Genomic DNA, 22,939 nt, shown 5'->3' on the forward strand with positions numbered 1-22,939 from the left:
ATGTGGTTTCTATTGGGTAACATTGGCTACGGTTTTTCTTGCCGGTACAAATATGAGCGATTTTCTTACATTGGGTTATTTAATTGGCGCTTTCACCTTCTTGTGGGAAGGTTCAGATTTCTATTTACGTCCAATACATCAAATACTTAATCGTTGGCGTTGGTTAATAATTTATAACGTTTTTAATATTGTTGTAAAAACTGGTTTGGAAATGGTTGGTTGCTTCTTTTTCAATGATTTAAGTAAACATTGTTGTTGGCTAATACATTTGTTGGGCGTATCATGTGCGTTCCGCACTGATTTACATAAAGAAGCTGTTGCTGATACAGATGGTGAATGCCCCGAGGTGAATAAATCGTCGATATTAGTATGGGATACAATTTGTTTCGCATTTCTCATATTACAAATGCGTATATTCAAATCACATTATTTCTGTCATTTAATTATCGATACAAAAGCGAACAGTATATTGGCGACGAGGTAAATGGGCGCACGTATAGTAAAAAAGAGATTGAATAATTTATTTTTATCTATTTTGATTTTTAGAGGTGCTGATATTATTGAGGATTTACGTCAGAAACAAATTGAACATCGTCAATTGCATGAAAATGAAATATTAGAAAAGATCAAGCGTAAAATGGAACGCATTCGTGCGACGCAACAAAAAATGCTGAAGCCAATTGACAGACCCACACATTTCGACGGTAAGTTGCTGTTTGAAGAATTGATGCTTTGTTGTCGGATTTCAGCTCCAGCTCTTCTTGAAATATAATTCCTAAAGAGCAAACATTTTGGGTTGGTTTCCTATTTTTTATTACATTTTTATCTCATTGGATATCTTTTGAAAATTGTACATAGAAAAATTTCTAAATTTTTGAAGGTTTAACAGACATTCGACCAAATGCAAAACTATGCGATTGGTGTATTATTTTTAACGAAGTTTTTCGACTAAAAATATTTGCTGAAGAGATATGACTATGAACATTGAGGAACTTTTCGAACACTAGCCCAATATTTTGCAGGGCTCAAATCGTTTTACATTTTTTTGTAAGAATGTTATCTCATAGTTCCAGTTGAAAACGGTTCAAACCAAGGTACATTTCGCAGTTCCGATTTTTTAATTTTCGTGATTCAAGTCATTCTCTCGACAGGTAGGTGTTCATTGACATTTATTTTTTTTTTTTTTTTGATATACATACTTTTGAAATTTTTTCGGAACTCAAAAGATTTCGAATATGATTTACGCTTTAGAAGTTAAAAGGAGTTTAGATGTATTCATCTTAATATTTAGTTGCATTCGTTTTTTATTTAAATGCAGCTCACATTAAATTCGAAAATTTGTGAGCTATTTTTGATGGTGGTATTTTTTTATTTTGCTTAAATGGTAATTTTCGATTTTCCTTTTTAAAAAGTGGGACTTCGAAATGTTTTCGAAACTCAAATATTTTTAGAAAATCAAAGAATTTAAAATGAACTTAGATTTATTTATCTTTACCCTTTGCTGTGTTGCCTTCCTTTTTGTGTGCAACTCGCAATAAAAATTTAACATTTTCGAACTAGATTTAAAGGTAGTGTTTTTTCCTTTTTTGATGCTTCTTAATACTTTTTTTTCGATATTTTCTGAATTCCTCGAAGATTTAAATGTTATATAAATATATATAGCCAACAATTAGAAACAGTTTAGTTTGAAATATATATTACGCTACAGATATCCTGAGTTGAGTAGCTTGTCCATTTTTAATCTGCTTACAAACAGAATTTAAATACATTTCCGAAACTTTTCGTATCAAAGTGGAGGATAGCTTATTTTCATTTTTCTTGTGATGCTTCTTACTAAATACATATTCAATATGGGATATTTGGTTTTCATGAATATCGACTTAAAGTGTTTTCGAAGTTAGCTGAGCTATGTATATGCGTTTTATTAACTTTCTTGGAATAAGTTTGTACCCTTATATATGCAGTCCCTTCATTTATTTGATACCAGAAATTTAAATAGGCACAGCTAAAAAAATTTATATTCGAAAAGTTTTCGAAGATATATTTTTATCAACTTAGCATAGATCTAGGCTCTTTTCAAATGTGATTATACTTTCCAAGCATAGAAATATACGTTTTTTTTTTTATTTTCCTCTAAATTTCTGAAAATGAGTATTTTTGGTACTTTCTACAGTAAGCCTTCGGGTGGCTTTATCGGTTTTTTTAGAATTATGTTCCATTTAAGGCGAAAAAGATTTTTGTATGAAAAATGTACATGTTTTTCGTAAGGTTTGCGTGTATCACACTGTAAATAAATTTGAAACACTCACACTATTGGGATACATAAACAAATAAATATTACTTCAACAACAATCCGACTTAATAAATTTGCTTAGAAGCAGTTTCCAACTACGATGAAACGAAAATTAAGCCCGCGCTTAATCGCAGAGCGCCATTAGACCATGAAGCCAGTCTCACCTCCTACCAGGTAGCTGGCTACCATAGTCCCGTCGATGATGCGAGCACAAATTCGGAAGCAGATAATGATTATAATGACACAGGGAGCAACGACAGTACTGAAGAAAGCTTACAAATTATCGATAATGATACAGTCCAGCAAAAAATACGTATTGAATGTGGTGATTATGGTGTTTCAGTAGTAGGTAATGATTATGATGATGATGTGCTCTCAGAAAGTGAGAACGCTGATAATGCGCTCGCCGAAGACGTTACCGCTCATGTGCGTTTACCTGAAATTTATATACGAGCGCATACTCAGGTAAGTACCGAACCTGACATACATATATAACAATATTAAACAATTTAATTTTGTATCGACATTGAAGCCCACTACACCTAGCTCAGATCGCACTACTATACCATTGGATGGCTTCCTCGATGTGCAACGTTTATCGTTTGGTTCTGGACCGAGTTCGGATTTGGCAGCAGTCACACGCGAAGAAACCTCTGAGGCATCAAATGAGGTCTTCGCTCCATCAACTTACGTAATGCATTGCTATTTAGGTGCTTCTTGTTGAATTTATTAAATTATCTTTATCTTTTCGCGGGATTCAATTCAACAGCGTACATTATTGCACACTTTAGTGGTTCCTGCGACAACTTCATGCAGTTTGAATGTGAATGTTAGTGGTGCAAGCTCGAATATCTCTTCAAATTTGATTGCGGATGCTACCCCCGGCAGTAGTATTGTTCGGCATCGTCGGCAATCATCGGTTAATGCTGTGTCTTGGAATGAAACTGTATCAGTACAATGTGCACCTGATGAAAATACTGATCCCGCTGAAGATGTAGGCATATTAGGAAGCACAGTAGATGCGAGACTTTATCTCGGTAGAACGTTGTGAAAATACCAGACATTCTGGGCGGAGGTTGCAATCCTTTAAAATGCTGCTCAGATATATTTAGAAAACGAGAGTCTCGCATCTACTAATCTATGGTGGAAAGCAAACGAAACTGATGCGTACAGGAAATGTGGCTGACAAAAGATTACAAAAATATCACCGGGAGCAACAGTTATTCAGCTTTCCTCGCTCTCGTTTTTATTTCTCTCTTTCTCCCTCCTCCACTCTTTTCTATTTTCCCCTTCTCCTCTCTCTGCTCCTCTCTTTTTCACTTTTCCCCTCTCTCTCTTTCCCCTTTCCCTTCTCTCCTTTTTTCCTCACTATCTCACTTTTTTCTTGTTTCTCCTCTCTCTTTTTCCTCTCCTCCTATTCCTTCTTCTTTTCCCACTCTCTTTTCTGCCTTTCCCCCTTTCTCTCACTCTTTTTTATTCCCTCTCTCTTTCTTCCTCTGTTCCTCTCTCTCTTTCTCTTATCTTTTTCTCTCTCACTTTTCCCCTCTCTATCCTTTTCCTATCTTTCCTTCTTCTTGTTTTTTATACCGTAATGCAAAATGCGCTTCGCTGAGCCCTCAAAAACTATATCAAAAATATTGCAGCAGATTTTTATCGCGCGGCCCTTGGCAATACCAACTTCCTCCTCTTTGGCTTCGTGATCTTTCTTAACTTTCTAAGCAATTTTGTCAACTGCATTTCCAGTTATCAGTATTGGCTGTCAGTATTGAGCACCTCCCTACTAACAAAAATTTATATTAACTAGCCGTCTGTGGAACTCCCAGTGACCATGCGCGAAAAGCTACTGCATCGTCGTCATCTAAGTCTTGGCAATGCTACCTATCAAGTAGATGAACGTAGTAATCTCCAAGATGGAAATCGTCGTTATAGCAACATATCGTGGGCACGCGATGCTGTCACACAACGTGCCAAAGCGCGTCCACATAGCTGGGGACCAATTAGTACGGCCTTTTATATGGACTCGTTGATGTGTGAACCAGCCAATACAACGCTGCATGGACAATGTATTTGCAATTTAATAACTTACTACAAATTGTTTCTTCTCTCTTTTAAGCGTTATTTAATAAAAAAAATGTATATACAAATTTTACAAAAATGTGTAAAGACAAAAAAAAAATTGTTTTAAATTAAATTAGAAAAATAAAATGATGCACTGCATTTTGTAAATAACACAAAATTTTAAGAAACGAAAACTTACTTTTGAGTGGTTTTATTTCCTTTTTTTTTTTTATAAAATGACTAACAAAATCTTGTAAAAATGTATAAAATAATGTGTATAAAATAGAAGCATTTCAATATGCAATGATTTACTTAATAGCTGTTGCGTAGCTCAAACGTTTTTTAAATAAATTTCTTTATACTCAGCGTGCTCTGCACACAGAGTATATTAACTTTGATTGGATAACGGTAGGTTGTACAGGTATAAAGAAATCGAGATAGATATAGACTTCCATATATCAAAATCATCAGTATCGAAAAAAAATTTGATTGAGCCATGTCCGTCCGTCTGTCCGTTAGCACAATGACTTGAGTAAATATTGAGATGTCGCCAAATTTGGTACACTAGCTTATCTGGACCCAGAATAGATTGGTATTGAAAATGAGCGTAATCGGATGATAACGCCCACTTTTTATATATATAAAATTTTCGAAAACACAAAAAATCTGATAATTTAGTAAATAATACACCTAGAATGTTGAAATTTGACATGTGGACTGATATTGAGACACTTGATAAAAATTTAGAAACATTTTTTTAAATGGGCGTGGCACCACCCACTTGTGATAAACTCACTTATTATTAATCAAAAATCGTTAAACCTATCGTAAAAAATTCGGCGGAGAGGTTGCCTTTACTGTAAGGAATGCGTTGAAGAAAAATTAACGAAATCGGTTAAGGACTACGCCCACTCCTATATAAAAGATTTATAAAAGGGTCGTCGACGAATAAAATAAGCTATATGAGGTTTATATCAATGGTATTTCATTTCCCAAGTGGTTTTATAACAATATATAGGAAAAACTTCAAATTTTGAAAAATTTGCGTGGCACCGCTCCTTTTATGACTAAGCAATTTTCTATGTTTCGGGAGCCATAACTCGAAGAAAAATTAACGGATCGTAATAAAATTGGGTACACAAATTTTTTCTATAGCAGGAAATATTTCTAGGAAAAATGGACGAGATCGGTTAAAGACCACGCCCACTTTCATATAAAAGATTTTTAAAAGGGTCGTAGACGAAAATAATAAGCTATAACTTAGCGAAAAAGAGCTTTGTGTCAATAGAATTTTACTTTCTAAATTGAATTATAACACTAAATTGGAAAACACTAAAATTTTTGAAAATAGGTGTGGCACTGCCCCTTTTATGACTAAGCCATTTTCTATGTTTCGGGAGCCATAACTCGAAGAAAAATTAACATATCGTAATGAAATTGTGTACACATATTTTCCTTACAGCAGAAAATATTTCTAGTAAAAATGGACGGGATCGGTTAAAGACCACGGGAACTTAGATATAAAACAAGTTTAGAAGGCCCGTAGACTAGAATAATAAGCTATAACTTAGCAAAAAATAGATTTGAATCTATGATATTTCACTTATCAAGTTTTATTGTAAGAGGAAATGGGGAGACATTTTTTTTAAACGGGCGGTGCCATGTGTTCTGTAGAAAAGTAATTTATCTGAAATGAATTGTACAATTGAAGCTCACGCTTAGTATATAATGTTCGGTTACACCCGAACTTAGACATCTTTACTTGATTCAAATTGTATCTGAAATATATTTCACCATAATAATTTTTTTCTCTTCGACATATTACGAGTATACGGCAGAGTGAAAGATTGCCTTATCAACGTCGATCTTTTATTCCTCAGTCGCTTGTTGTACTTTTGCCCTTTGAATTCGAGACTATAATTTCAGTTGTCGATACTCCGATGCTCTTGTATAATAAGTCTCGCTTAAATAGTAATTTTTTTCTAATTATTGCCAGCACATTTTATTATATTTTGCTTACCAACGTAATTTCTAAATAATTCCTATGCTTCATACAGACCTGTTTATTTATAATTACATATTTATTATTACGCTTATTATGTTTATTTTTTCACTTTAATTTCTTTATGATTTTTTTGGAATATTTCTAGAACATGGTGCGCTGGGTAAACTGCACAAACGGAAAGAGATAAAGTTACACGGACCTGGTAAACCCCTTTTTTATTTTTTATATATAATGTTATGGATTTATTTTTAAAGTAATTATTTTGTTACATGTTCTATATATACCTACAATGGTTATGTTGATAATTTTTGTTCAAAGTAATATTTTATTGGTTATTATGCACATAATGCTTGCTAAGAAATTATTTAAGTTAATAATTGTGATATTTAAACTTTTTTTAAAACTCTGTGTTTGTATGTATATCCGACATATTATGTGGTGTAGACCGTTAAATGAAATGTATATTCCAAAAACTTGATTTTCAATTATTCAAAGATCTGCGCCTTTAAACCTGAACGAGCATCGAAGAGGAATGCACTCTCCCTAGGGAAACACGCGTCACTCTAGCTCAACTTTGATCTGGATACTGTAACAGGCTAAACTCTTACCTATCAAGAATCAATATCGCCATACATAATTTATGTCCTGCTTGCAGTGTGTCCCCACATGACACCAACATTCTCCTCAATTGCAATGTCGAACCAACGCCTCTAACACTCCTCTCACTATGGTCCACCCCTGGCTGTTTTATGTATGTCAAGATTGTATATGCATTAGACTGGGTCGATTTATTAACCGATATCGCGCCATCGATTTTTCGATAGGATTTGGGCTCAGGAAAAAAGTTCCACTACGCATACCGAAAAAAATAATTTTCTAGCCTGCGAAATTTCAGTTTGTTTACTTTTTTTCGACTTTGATTTTTAAGGTGATTTGATTGTAAAATTTTCATGTATACCCTGTCCGACCCAAAAATGACCGCTAAAAACGTTGGCGATAACAGTTTAAAAAAAAAAATAAAATATTCTTTTGGGTCGGACAGGGTATACATATGAACATTTTTTAGAAGGTCATGAAAAAACCTTAAAAATCAAAGTCAAAAAAATGAATTTTTTTTTTGGGTATACGTAGTGGAACTTTTTTTTCCTGAGCCCAAATCCTATCGAAAAATCGATGGCGTGATATCGGTTAACTTTTGTTCATACAAATCGACCCACCCTTATAATACGCATATATATATTAGGCTGGGTCGATTTATTAACCTATATCGCGTCATCGATTTTTCGATAGGATTTGGGCTCAGGAAAAAAGTTCCACTAGGCATACCCAAAAAGATAATTTTTGAGCCGGCAAAATTTCAACGATTTTTTATGCATTTTCTCATTTTCAAGGCTCCAAATCTTTTTTTATGTATTTTTTTTTCGTTTCAATTGGCAAATGCAAAATAGGTAAATGCAGTTTTTTGAAAAAAAGAAATTTCTTTTATGGAGATTTAGAAGAATTTTGGTCGAAAAATCGATTTTTTTTTGCAGGCTCAGAAATTATTTTTTTGGGAATGCGTAGTGGAACTTTTTTTCCTGAGCCCAAATGCTGTCGAAAAATCGATGGCGCGATATAAGGTTAAGTTTCGTCCATACAAATCGACCCACCCTAATATGCATATATAAATGTATATTTATATTCCCTTTGCTTCTGCCTGCTTTTTGTAAATGAAATTATTTCACCATATGGAAATAATCAAAAAGTAAATTTGGATATCGTCGGCTTAGAATGTATACCTGCTAAGCAACATTTTTTCAAAAATAATTTTTTGATGCAGCTTGGTAGAGCAGGATGATAAGGAAAAACAGTAAACGTTTACGTTCCCGGTAAAATATTTTGTATATCCTTAGCAAGTCTACACTCTAAGCCGAAGTTAATTATAAAATGCTTAATGCTTCTATACCCCTTAAATTTGTGTTATATATATTCTTCTTAGTTTAATTAAAATTTGTTAACACCTACCCTTCGTATGCGCTTTTTTATATCAATTTTAAGAATAGGCTCACTATTTTGTACCTCGATTGTTTTGCAGATCGGTTACAAAAGAAAATGGCTAGTAAAGAGTAATATTTAAGTATACAAATTTTTAGATTTGTATAACTTTGTCATATTTATGTAACGTCTCGTACTTACTCTTATTCCAAATTTAAAAGGCAGTACTTATTCCTTACTGCAGAGGAATGAGAGTAATACCCGTGAAGTTATGTAAATTATTATTTTTAAATAAGTTATAGTATAAACAAAAACTACAGAAAACCAAAAAAAAAAACCAGTTCCTTGATGTAAAGGTTGAATGAAAATAAAAGTTTTACCAAGTTTAGAGTTAAACTCATTATTTTTTCAGATATACAGCACCGAACACGAAAAACATTGGCAAATTTTATCAAATTTCTTCAATGTCCGATAACATAAGAAAAAACGTCTATGAATATTGTTACCGAAACTATGCAAACCAATCTCAACACAAAAACATTTTCGAAACAATTCGAAAATTTCGAACTTTTTATTTGGAGTTTTCTGAATTTTCTTATTTTTTTAATTAAACAGTTGGGCAGCCCAATCAGTTTTAGTCCAACAAAATAAAGTTATATGTATCTAAAAACTCGCATTGATTTTTGATAATTTTTTCCGAAGGTGATTTTAGATATTATTCTTCCATATTAAAAAAAACCGATGCCATCGTGCTATGGAAGAAAATTTAAAACACCCTTCGTACAAAAAAATTACAAAAATGTATACTAAAATGTATTGGGCTATTAATTGGACAAACAACTTACAAAAATCAATACAAATACTGCTACAAAATTGCAAGGCCCACTTGCAGAAGGCAATTTATTTTTTGAACTCAGAGTTAACTTGACATGAGGGACTAAACGCATACATTTTTTTACAAATTGTTGTTATTAACTCTGAGCCAAAAAAAAAAATAACTAGCCGCTCTGCAAGTGGGCCTGATAAAAAAATCAGAAAACTAAATAAAAAATTTGAAAATTTCGTAAAATTTTCTCGAATTCTTTTTTTAATTATTTGAAGACTGGTTTGCTTAGTTTCAGTAACGAAGTTCATGAACATTTTTTCTTAAATTATCAAAAAAAAAAATATAATGGACGAAATTTGACAAAAAATTGCCACTGCTATATTTATGTTCGCTGCTGTTATGTTACTCATAGTTTATACTCATATGTCTGTAAATAATTTGTATGTGTTTTTGTCTAATTTTATGTATTACTAAATAATTTATATACATATTTAATTAGATTAAAACTTCATCTTCATATTTTAGTTAAAAAAAAATCTTGATAAATCATTTATCACAGCCATCAAAAACATAAATACCCTAAGGTATTTATTTTTTTCATTTAGTTTTTTTGAACAAAATTTTCATTTAAAATTTTTTTTGCATATTTTTGTTGTTTTCTTAGATGCGCCCGATGCGCCCGTTGAACAATTAAGGCTGCCACATAAAAAAGGTTTTAAATAATTTCCTGTTTTTTTTTATTTACGAAAAATACAACATTGGTTGTTGTGAAATCTTTAATAAAATTAAACTAATAAAATGCAATGCAAACTGCAAACTACTAAACACTGGCCATTGGTTGCTGAGCGCTAACTAACAAATGTAAAGTTTCCTTGCAAAACTTTACAACAACTACGTAATAACAAAACAAAGTAAACAAATGGGTGTCGCGCTCTCTAAACAAACACATGCGCTCTCATAAATTGCATTTTAATTAAGTAGCAACAATTTCTTGCGCTCAGATTTAGATATCATATATGTACTTACATATTTCTAAAGTCGTTCTTCTTCTGTAGATTTACTATTAGTATTCTCATTGAATCACATATGGTTGTTGTAATGTAGATAAGTGGTGACAAAACCTTTTTAAGTGTATTATTATTATTTTAATCTTTTTTGGAGTTAAACATGCGCTCATTTTAAATACATAAAGTTATTGCCATATCCGATAAATTAGGTAGAATCAAGAGACCTTAAACTTAGCAATGCATGCGTTATATGGGGCAGGATTTCACGATACTTTAGATCTGTTTCAATTAACGTTCCACGTACTTGCGTACGATAGCTATAATTGGAATGTGAATACTTCTATGACAAGACCATCATGCTCTGTACGAAATCAGTTATTTTATTCTATGTTCCTTCTGCATTAACTCCCTTTGTTCCCCTCTTGTCTGTTCATAGTCGTTGATATGATCATCCCTCGAGTGCGAGCACATTCTGAAAAACTTGTCCAAAGCGAATTTAGTACTAGGTGTTGTTAGCCCAACAGCTTCTTCTTGATTATTTTCCATACAAAGCCTTGTATAACAATACGTCAGTTAATCGAAATCAATTAAAATTTTCGTTTGACTTGACATTCTTCTGCACGGCGAATTGGTTGAATTCGCTTTCCACCACCTGGTATGGATTCGCCTTGCCTTGTATAAATTCACCTTGAACTTGTCGTTACCTTTATCAACTTTTCGATATTAATATTTTCTACGTGGTGTTAAATACAAATTTTTTAGTTATATTTTTCATTCTAATCACGAAACAATAATACTAATCCTTGATCACAAACATCTCTGTATCTTTATATAAATGTATTATTAACATATAATTTTTGAATGGATGTTTTAATAATTTGTATAATTTGGTCTGGTGTTAGTTGTGCTTTCTCATTTGTATATAAATATGTATGTATATAACTAATTACAATAAACACTCATACAATACTACAAATATACATACAAGCGTGAGCTTTTATAAATGTATAATAAGAATTATCTACGTAGTTTTTTTCTATATTAATTTTACTAAAATTTTTACTTACTTTAATTTTTAAAAATCTATAGCTGTACGCGCTGGTGATTATTATATGTTCGAAGATGTGGATGATAAATTTGAATTGGATGTCATCGAAGATGAGCAAGATTTTCTATCCGAGCAAGAGAGTGAAAGGAAATTACAAAGACGTAGAACGGTTATAAATGTAAGTACAAATTAAATTTATATAATATTTACTTAAAAAAAAAGCGAGTAAATTTAAATGAGTTGAAATTCCAGTTATATTATTTATATCATACTAGTGATACTTGACTTACACTTGCTAATATTTATTTTCCAAATTAATAAATTTAAATAATTTCTAATTGCTGCCCTCATTCGGATGCTTTTCAAAATTGTAATGTATTTACACACACATATACACACTCATACAAACATTTGCTTACTATCTAAACAAAAAATTGCATGAAATCAATGCATGTTATAAAATACTCACGAAGGTTTGGAAAGATTTACAAACTGCCCAATTTCGACGTAAACTTTCCTATAAGCGTCAGCGTTCTTACGCTTCGGCGCCTGGTTCACGTGTTGGTATAAAAATCGATGAAGAATTAGAAACACAAACCGATAATGATACTGGCGTACGTACATCATCCTTATCTGAACCACATGATTACACTGTACCACAGCGTTCGGCTAGTGAATTCTTTGTGAGTTTATAAAATTGTTTATATTTCTTCTTTTTACTTTTTATCGATGTTTATCGCTGTAAAGCACACTGCTATAAAATACAAGCCAATTTTTTAAGGAAAAGTACATGTGTAAAAAGCAGGGGCTGAAACTGTTATTCCGTTTATAATATGATTCCTTGCAAAACTATTAATTTTGGACTTTAAATATATTTGGGTCAAGATAAAAATTATTTTCGGATTTTTTTTTTTGAGTCCGATGGAACTAGTTAAACTGGGACTTTTAAAAATAAAAGTCCGGAAATAAAAGTTAAATTGGGACTTTTATTTTTTAAGGCCAAAATTTAAAAATTTATTTTTAAAAGTCCGAGTTTAACTAGTTCCATCGGACTACAAAAATAAAAATACAGATTTTACTTTTATATGTGGACTTTTATGGAAAAAGTTCGAAAAATAAAAAGGATGCATGATTCGACATGATATTGCTCTAGGGATACCTGGGAACTCAAACATTTTCACCTAGGACAATTTTTTGACCAGGACTTTTTCGACTCCGAAAAAAAAATAATTATTGTTTTCCGTCCCTGGTAAAAAATGTACCCCGTTTTAAAAAATGTCCTTTGTGCATTGTACTATCTATCAGGAATCAGAAGCATTCTTAAATTCCTTGAAAAAGTTAAATTTTTTGAAATTTGTACTAATAATTAAACAATCACTACTACACTAAATCCCAAGTTCTACTTCTGAAATTTAAGTAAAGCACAGAAATAAAAAAATGCACTACTCAAATGTTTTTAAAAGCACCTAAAAACTAAGTTCACACTTTCGTAATTGCGGCATCAATCTTAATTACGTTGTTGTTGTTGTAGCGATAAGGACACTTCCCGAAGGCCTTGGAGAGTGTTATCGATGTTGATGGTCCTTTGCCGGAGCACCATTAAGGCACCAGTCCGGCCATCACGGAAACGATTTAGTATGACCACATTAAACCTTCCATGAGAAACTTGAGGTCGCCAGAGCCTCGGCTGTTAAGGTAACAGGGTTCGCCACGGGTAGGTGAGGTTGACAATTGCGTTGGAGAAGCTATATTTTGCGCTGGCAACCCCTTGAAAGGGTTGCGCTACACAACCACTTGAATCAATTTGGTATTTTAGTCGTCTCTTACGACAGGCATACCTGCCGCGGGCATATGCTAAGCCCCCTAGGCTGTAAATTCTGACCTCAAAAAAGGAATTAAACAAGTTAGTTACAAACAAATCAAGATCAAACAAAGAGCATACTTTGCTTGTAACACATTTTTAGCCACCACTGTAGGGAACAGTTTATGTTCTTTGAAGTAAAAAAATAAAAACAAATTATAGATTTTAACAAATTTTCGCATGATTTCCTTTTTTACTTCATCACTTCACAGAACGCAAATAACTGTCTGTTCTATTCCATACTCTTTCGTCGCAGTCGTCCTACTTTCAATCCGGGCTGTATACGCTGGTGTTGCAGTCACATAGTTTTCCGACAATCGGCGTAGTCTCACTTTTTCAAATAATATACACTAGCTAAGCTAACTTTTCATAGTCACCGACCTTCAGAACTTTTTAAGGACAATGGTCAAACTTTTCGGTTTCTTTGAAAAGACCTAGGAAATTTGACTGCAGTCCTAAGACGAAACCGATCGGTTAGTGTTCGAAAGGGTGTGAACTTGGGACTCCTCATATGTTAATTACATATGCATATTTAAAAAGCACATAAGTCTTGCCAACAAGTGCTATTTTAGACAAAAATTACGCTCTATAAGTTTTCATTTCTGCCCTGATGTGCTGCTCGGAATCATGGACCATGAAGATGAGGTGATCTTTGGAGTGCTGGAGAAAAAAGTTCCCTGTAAGATTTGTGGTCCTGTCCGTGATGCAATTATTGAAGGAAGTATATTGATAAGCTTTACGCAAATATGAATACAGTGCAACGTTTAAAATTCCAAAGGCTTTGCTGACCAAGTAATGTTCAATTGATTAAGACACTCTGGCCATGAAAGTGTTTCTATCGACACCATTCCTAAAGGCGGGCTCCATTTATGCCTACCAGGCTTACTTTCAGTGAAGAAACCACTTTCACCAACAGAGCCGCTTTTATCTTCCCTGGACTTGTCGCAGCCGAAGGATCCAACCGTCTTCTAGGAGAGGGCATAATGCTCTACCTATGGCGTCGACGTACCTCTTTTGTACCTGATCGATGCTCCATCTCGAGGTGGAAATCTTGATGAAGCGAGGGAGATACTGCTCAAATGATCCATTCCTCTTAAAAAAAATAGAGAAAATTCTTTTTCTCGTATATTTTGTATATATATACAAAGAAAATATCGCACTTAACTCTACTAGCCAAAAACTAGCTTGCTAGCTACATATACTTAAGAGAAGCACACAGTCACACAATTTCAAAAATCGCACATGTTTAATTCATTATATACATACACCAAAGGCAATGCACGAAAACACTAAGATATATCAAAAAATTATCGTTTTTTATTGGCTTAATCTTACATCAAAATAATTAAAATAGGTTTGTATTAAAATTTTTAACTATCATTTACTTCTATTTATTAATCTACCAGACGGACACCAAACGCAAATCGGAGTCGGGGCCATCGACTAGCCAAGAAGCAAAAGTGGAAACGGAAGTCGAAGAACAGAAGAAAAAAAGTGATGTGGTTGATTCTGATGACTCAGAAGGTGGTAGGTGTATTTTAAGTATATATTTCAAATTAAGTATATTGGTGAAGAAAGCAATCAGCTAAGCAAATTACTTACACAGCGGTAGCATGACAAAGTTACTTTTTGTAAGCTGATTGGCTCAAGCAATCCTTATACATGTCTAGGTCATCCTAGTTTGGTTTTGAACATGTGGGTTACTATATTTGTTAGTATTTAAAATGAATAAATTGATTATAGAAGTTAAGCCTTAGCCAATTACATGAAACTATATTCAAACTTTATGATGTTTAACTCTTTCGTTTAATATTTTTTTTATTCTTTAGATTTGGGAGCAAATCCCATCGCTCGGCTGCTGGAAGGTTTCCTCGTATCTATAACAATTGCCTTACATCGGTTATCACGTAATTATCGTTATGTTAATAAAATAATGTCGAATGAGAAACGTTTGCTTAAGGTAGTCACTATTATTGTTTAATTTCTTTAATTCTTTCAAACCTTTTTTCAATTTTACCAGGAAACACATAGCGTCAATTTGCTTATGCGTCCATCTGGCAGCACCGCTTATGTCAATATTAAGGTTTTATCGCCTAGGTATGTATACAACTAAGTATGGGATTATAATTATGCTCTTGAATGTTGTTTTTTACATAAAAAAATTTGTTTTTCAATTTCGTATACCTAAATTTAGTTTTCAAATAGCACTTGCGGTTTGTTATAAAAAAGTTTTTTTTGTTTTTTGATTGATATTTTTTAATTAGTTAAAGTTTTTATATCAAATTTCGTTGTACTAATTTTTCAAATATAAAAGATTTTTAGTTGAACAATTTTGCAAACCATTCTAGTTTCAAAAAGAAGTAAGGAGGATCGGATAACACCAAACTTTATTGCTCTATGATACAAGGAGCAGATTGGGTAATTTTCTTTTAAATATCTTAATCAATTTTCGGGAATGAAACTAATATTTTTAAATGGGCAATGACCAAGCGCGATGCCAAAGGACCTAGACATGTTTTTCCAAAAATACTTATGGTTAAGGCAACTATATTTTTGGCAAATTTGGTACAGCAGCGAACACGAAAATAGCAGTCGCAGTCTTAATCAAATTTCGTCATTAAAATTCCCTTTGGTTTTAGTTTCGTTAATTTTAGAAAAACAATTTTAACTGAAAATATGCAAACTCTTATAAAAGTTTTCGAAAAAGTTAGAAAATTCGATAAAATTGCGAACCTTTATTTGGAGCTTCCTGAATTTCTTTGAGTATGCAGTTTTGTAGGCCAGTCAATGTTATTATAACAAAGTACAAATTATGGGTATTTAGAAATTCGTATTGATTTTTAACACATATTTATTATTTATTTGGAAGAAAATCTGAAAAAAAAAATTCTGAATCAATGCGTATTTTAAGAGACCCGTAACTCGTACTTTGTTAGACTAAAATTGATTGTGCAATTTTGTAGCAAACTCAAAACAATTCTGAAAACTCGATGTTTTTGTAAAACCTTCTCGAGTTTTCGACATTGTTTTTGAGATGTGTTTGCTTAGTTACAGTAACAAAATTCGTGCAAGTTTTTTTCTAAATTATCGAGTTTTAATGACGCTTTTATCCGCGGCACCTGCAGCAAAAAGGAAATAAATTATAAATATATTATTTAATTAAAAAGTAAAATTTTTATGTATTTTATTGAAATTGTGTGCATTGGCCACTTTTAAAAAATTGTTCTGACCTCGATCTACGTACATAGCACACAAATAATATTGGTCTAGGTTTACTTAGAGTTATTTTAATAATACAAAAATGGTCCTTTAATGATCCCGAAAATAACCCAAAATCGTTTCAAAATGATTCGAAATACTATCAAAATGATACAGAAACAATCCCGAATAGTTCTGAAAACATTTTTGGATGTACTCATAACCTATCCCGACAATTTCGAGAGATAGGCCCGAAATGATCCAGAAACAGTTCTGAAATTATCAAAACATGGTCCACAACAGTTTAAAGATTCCAAAACATATTTTGACCCCAAACACAATATAAAAATAGGAGCTATGCTTCCAAATAGTCTTTATATTGCTTCTACATAGCCTTTATATTGATGCCCAAACGGTTTCAAAATGATTCACAAATTATACCGAAATAGTCTAGAAATGATTCTAGGCAGTCCGGAAAGGATCTCAAACTAATCCGTGAAATTGATCGAAATAGCCCTGTAGTGATCCCGATATAGTCCCAAATTGATAATGAAAACAATTCACAATTTATTACAGCTCGAACATGTAGACCCAGATACCAAATATTAATGGTCAAAGTCATATAGTCTTAGAGTAATAGTGGGTTTAAAAATACTCGACCCCGACTTATATAAACCTCATATACTTAATATTATTGGACTAGGACAATTATCTTAGATTTATGATGATTAAAAAGTAATGTTCCCAGAAGGCGTGGGATTCCATCAGCTTTTTAGAAAAAAAAATCCTTCAGACTATTGGCAGTTTGTGCTTTAAATCATATCCAAATCCATCTAGGTGATTTGATTGAGTCACAAAGAGGGCGCGTGAGACCTTTTTTTCAAAAATAATTTAATTAGAAGCACATTCAAATTTTCGCATTTATATTTTTTATATTTTTTCACTAATAAAAAAATACATAATTTACCAAACATTTCATTTTTTATTGCTAATTTTTTATTTCTTCTTTCTTGTTTTTGCATATATTTGTTTACATATATTTGTTTGTGCCACCTGCATATGTACATGTAATCTGCGTCGTGCTGCCAATATTTGCTCTATGATCACAAATCATCGCCACCACGGAACCGCAAAAAATCACTAATCAAAATCCTTTTAAATATTATACGTTCTATTTTTATTTCATTATGTTTCTTATTATTGTTTTGCTATAAATCATTGCATTGCGAAGTAGTAATGAAAAACCCGATGCAACTAGCTCAATTGGTTCAGCTTCGACTGATACACAAAATGAAACGAATACACGATCCATACCACATAATATTACGAATGTTACCGATTTGAATACAAGTACAATTACCTCAGACACCACTCCACCACCATCCATACCCGATACACAAGCGCCACAACAGCAACAAGAGCAAGCACAAGATCCGCACGAAATTATTGAAATATCGACCGATACCGTCGATAATGCCAATAATAGGTAAAGTGTATTTTTTTAACACAATCTTTCACCTGAATTGCAATTTTATTTATGGCTACTCTGTAGCAATGAATAGCCTTCTTCAAGGACGTCAGTTCCGCCTAAAATTCTGTACGCTGTATTACTATATCTGCTTAATTTAATTAAGTGTTGCATACATTTTGGCGCAACTGATATCCTTTTAGCTATTGTGTGCATTTTAGTTTTAACAATAAGATTTGAATACAGGTGTTGTTCGTTCACTCCCTCCCACATATAATCATCTTATTATTTATTTAGTATAAATATATAAATTTTAAAATATTTTCATGCTTTGTAGTTGCTTTAATTTCACTTATTGTTACTTTAAGTATAACAAATATTAATATCATATATGTTTTCATTACTAACCCGTTAACCAATTTTCATCATTCTCATATTCTTTTTAGGGGCGATGATGATGATTTGCCAGTGCTACAACGATCGTAAGTATTTTTTCGTAATCTTGCCATTTGTTTGTTTATATGAAACATTTAACACTCTCAAACAAATAAAAAATTAAATCAGGAATGTACCTAACAATGTAATGATTATGATTTTTTTAATATGCTTTTTTATTAAAATATCTCATTACTCTTTTTTAAAATCTTATTAGCCGAAACAAAAACATAATAATTTTAAAGCTACTTCTTTTATTGACATTTTGATACAACTATTTAAATCTACTAGGTTATATACTATAAACACTTTCAGAAGAAGCTGAAAAAAGCTCATACATAGTATGTTGCATTTACGAACATGGGTTTTCAAAAAGCGTTCATGGTGACGTATTTTGTTTCCAGACATTTGCCAAACGTTGGAATGCTAAGGATACACTCCTACAAAACAAGAAATACTACGCCTGGCTTCTCATGTAAAATCCATAATTTTTATTCAGCTAAAATTCATTTACACTGAATAATTTTTGTTCGTTTTTTTCGAAAACATCATAACTCATATGGCAATTACAGTCGTAATGCTTAAATAAATGTTGCATTTTGAACTTAATGCTTTAATTCGCGTAAAGCGCAAAATGCTGGCTCAGCATGAACGGCCTTTAACACAAAACAAAAAGTTCAGCATAAAAGTATGCCATTTTTATTGTATGCAAAATAAGCATGGGTGCCTCTTTGTATGGGGTTTTTTTTAAACATTTCATTTGTATCAAACGCATACTTTTTGAAATTTAAAAGCATTTCGTTTAATTCCTCTACCTACAAACAAAATAACACACATATTTATATTTTCTTGATGTATGTACGCATTTCTTTCCTTTATCTACTATTGTGTTTATGTATTCCTTCAACGACCTACATACATATCCACCTAATAAAACAAAAAAAAAAAAATAGTCATGACTCTATAGACTTGCCTAGAATTAGCGTTAAGGCACCATCAGTCGATTACAGTAACAACTATGTGGGGATGTTGAGTAAACAATGGTCATATGAGAAAATGTACAGGTAGTTATTAATCATGTAACAAAATAAGAAAATTAAAATTAAACAAAAAAATTTAATCGAATTTGCGCTAAAAATTCTGCAATTTCATCATTTTATTTCATTGAGTTATTTTTATCATGTTGTTCGCACAAATTTTCAAAGTAGTGACCTTTGTAATGAAATGAATGGTGCGATTTTTGTAGATTACGTTATTGGTTTTTGAATTTGAATTCTTAAAAAAAAATTGCATAGTTTCGTGAACGAAGAGTTATCTTTTTATATGGAAAATAAAAATGGGAGTATTTTGGTTTAAATCTTAGCTTTTATTTAGCGATCTTGCATGACCATGCTTTAAATTTCAACAAAAAAATCTAACAATTTAAATTTTTATTTAAAAAAAAATTGATTTGCAATAAAAAAAATTATAGTTGCAGTATCTATGTATTTCTCTAAATAACCCAGAAAATTCGTTCTATGCAATATAGGCACTAGTAGCACAAATGATTGAAAATATAGAAGAATGCATGATTAATTACGCATGAAATGAAGTTACATTGTAGTTTATAAACAATCAAATAAGTATATATATACATTTTTTTTTTAAATATGATATATTCGTTTAAGTTCATAATGTTGGAAAGCTTTCCTTTCCCACTTTGGTTTGAATGATATATTGACGTAGTGACGTAATGATGTGATCATGTCAAATCATGATAGCATATAAAATTTTTATATTTTATTTGATGTGGTAACCTATGATTTGATACGATAGTATGTAGTGTTGCCGTAGGGACACAGATTTTATTCACTATTTTTTTTTTTTTTTTTTTTTATTGGACTTTATTTAATTTCGTTTCATTCGATTTGATTTAAAGTGATCTAATGTTGTCACTGGACTTGGCCTGGCATCACGTGTGATTTGAGCTAATGCTGATCTGATGTTATGGGAAATCATGTGACTTTAATTGACTTGGCTTGATTTTATTTAATTTGATTTGATTTCATTTCATTTGATTTCATTCGACTTGACTTGATAATGTGATGTGATGTGGTTTAATGTTACGTGAAGTCAACAGACCTCACTTGATTTGATATAATTTGATTTGACTTGACTTGATTTAATTTGACTGACATGACTTGACTTACTTAACTGATATATATGGTTTTTATATTCTTTCACATTGTGGGAATTGATTTGAGATCTATGTGATGTCATTAGGTTTGATTTCTAATTATTTATTTGATGTACAATTTGTTTCGATTTTATTTAATTTGATTTGATTTTTATTTCATTTGATTCCATTCGACTTGACTTGATAATGTGATGTGATGTGGTTTAATGTTATGTGAAGTCAACAGACCTCACTTGATTTGATATAATTTGATTTGACTTGACTTGATTTAATTTGACTGACATGTCTTGACTTAACTGATATATATGTTTTTTATATTCTTTCACATTGTGGGAATTGATTTGAGATCGATGTGATGACATTAGCTTTGATTTTTAATTATTTATTTGATGTACAATTGGTTTCGATTTAATCCAATTGGGCTTGACGTGACTTTGCTTGATTTGAAGTGACTTATGCGATTAAAGGTAAATTTTCTTAATCCGATTTAACATGACCTTATTTATATATATGTGCTAGAGTCATATATGCTAAAACATGACTTCATTGATGATGACTTGGTGATTATCTAAACTGGATTATATGTGGTTTAATTAATTTGACACCGGCGGCCACCGTGGTGTGATGGTAGCGTGCTCCGCCTATCACGCCGTATGCCCTGGGTTCAACTCCCGGGCAAAGCAACATCAAAATTTTAGAAATAAGATTTTTCAATTAGAAGAAAATTTTTCTAAGCGGGGTCGCCCCTCGGCAGTGTCTGGCAAGCGCTCCGATTGTATTTCTGCCATGAAAAGCTCTCAGTGAAAACTCATCTGCCTTGCAGATGCCGTTCGGAGTCGGCATAAAACATGTAGGTCCCGTCCGGCCAATTTGTAGGGAAAAATCAAGAGGAGCACGACGCAAATTGGAAGAGAAGCTCGGCCTTAGATCTCTTCGGAGGTTATCGCGCCTTACATTTATTTTATTTTTAATTAATTTGACAAGCACAATGCGATGTCATATCATATGACGTGATATTTTGTGATATCTTTTACGGTTTGATGTGATGCAATGCTTTATTGTTAATCCAAGGCGCTAAGGCTTGATAAAAGGTGTGTCATGAGATGAAAATGATAAATACGTAGACAATGCAATATCATATGAGGCGACATGACTAGTACGGCTAACTGTCAGAGCCTGCAAAAAAAAAAAAAATTGTGTATGATACGCGTATCCAGTCAAGTCAAATCAAATGAGAACAAATCGCATCAAATGAAATGAAATCACATAGAATGAGATCACATCACATAAATTAAACCATAGGTTTATTCAAACTGAGTCAAGGTCATGGGAAATTAAATGAAATCTCATGACTTCACATAACATTAGATCACATCAAATCAGCTCAAATGATAATAAACTGATTCAGGCCAATACAGATCAAGTTACATCAAATGAAATTAAATATAGTTACGTGACTTTAAATTAGATAACATCAAACAAGTTCATCAAATCAAGTCAATATTATGGTTATTATTCTTTTCAATATTATATATTTTTTGTTGTTACTGCTAATAAGTATTGTTCTTATTTTATTATTATCATTATATTACATTGTTTTGAATATTACTGCTATTACTACGATATTTTAATCTTAATTTACTCCAATCTACATAATCGTGTACACCAATGCCAATGAGCCTTTCCATTGTTATTTAAATATAACAATCTAAATAATTATTCAATTTTATATAAGCAAGTAAAATTAACAAAATTCTTTTATCATTTATTATTATTTAGTCACAGTTTGGACATGCTTGAAGAGGATTTCACAGCTCGTGAGCATAATATTATAATCGAATTTTTGATATCACTTTGGTATGCAATACTCTCCAATACGGACATAGTCTGCTATCTTGTCGTGTTTATTAATCAGGTAATTTATCCACATTTGGTTGTAATTTTGTACACTCACTTATATGATTTCAATATTATACCAAACAGGTTGTTAATGCCAGCATAATTTCCTTGCCACTCCCCCTAATGGTATTCCTATGGGGTACGCTTTCGCTACCGCGCCCTACAAAAACATTTTGGGTCACACTTATTGCTTATACACAAGCGATTGTATTGATTAAATGCATATTTCAATATAAATTAATCTGGGCCAATTATATTAATTTACCAAATGAACCATTATCACCAGCAAAAATATTCGGCGTTGAATTGAACCCACATTATGCTAGCTATGATTTGTTGTTGCTCTTGGTATTGTTCTTCCACAGGTTTGTAAACTAACAAAATTTACATTTGCTTTCCTACTGTCTCATCTCTAATTCCGGTATTTTTATTTTCTTATGCAGATTTATATTAAAATCACATGGTCTATGGAAATCAGAATATAAAATGCCACCTGGCCACATGACAGTAAATACGTAAGTTATTTTAACTATAGTATTATACTGCCGTACCTGTAAGTAGCGAAAAGGGAAAAAATTAAATCAGCGAAAACAGAAGTAGAAATTTAGGATCTCTAACAAGAGTAAATTAACCATTAGGAATAAACTACATACAGAGTGTATGTGCCTACATGGTGATCAAAAGGAATATA

General features: G+C 32.2%; 1 protein-coding gene across 11 annotated transcripts in view; it reads left to right on the top strand.

Annotated features, from left to right (window-relative positions):
- Positions 1–22,939, top strand: part of Piezo (piezo type mechanosensitive ion channel component) — a 149,801-nt gene that overhangs the window by 111,146 nt on the left and 15,716 nt on the right. For 5 of the 11 annotated variants that reach the window (XM_067768118.1, XM_067768125.1, XM_067768121.1 and 2 more), the window contains 13 exons: positions 1–480; positions 547–704; positions 6,502–6,558; positions 9,821–9,868; positions 11,253–11,389; positions 14,479–14,599; positions 14,902–15,032; positions 15,093–15,169; positions 17,502–17,756; positions 18,185–18,220; positions 22,129–22,264; positions 22,333–22,613; positions 22,692–22,763. In XM_067768118.1, coding sequence (XP_067624219.1) covers positions 1–480; positions 547–704; positions 6,502–6,558; positions 9,821–9,868; positions 11,253–11,389; positions 14,479–14,599; positions 14,902–15,032; positions 15,093–15,169; positions 17,502–17,756; positions 18,185–18,220; positions 22,129–22,264; positions 22,333–22,613; positions 22,692–22,763 — 1,989 coding nt within the window. Of the gene's footprint in view, positions 481–546; positions 705–2,375; positions 2,759–2,825; positions 2,985–3,062; positions 3,288–4,097; positions 4,357–6,501; positions 6,559–9,820; positions 9,869–11,252; positions 11,390–14,478; positions 14,600–14,901; positions 15,033–15,092; positions 15,170–17,501; positions 17,757–18,184; positions 18,221–22,128; positions 22,265–22,332; positions 22,614–22,691; positions 22,764–22,939 lie in introns of all 11 variants that reach the window. The other 6 variants (XM_067768129.1, XM_067768122.1, XM_067768123.1 and 3 more) reach the window with 6 other exon arrangements.

This window comes from Eurosta solidaginis, chromosome 2 (assembly GCF_040869045.1).
Source record: "Eurosta solidaginis isolate ZX-2024a chromosome 2, ASM4086904v1, whole genome shotgun sequence".
In the NCBI taxonomy this organism is placed as follows: Eukaryota; Metazoa; Arthropoda; class Insecta; order Diptera; family Tephritidae; genus Eurosta; species Eurosta solidaginis.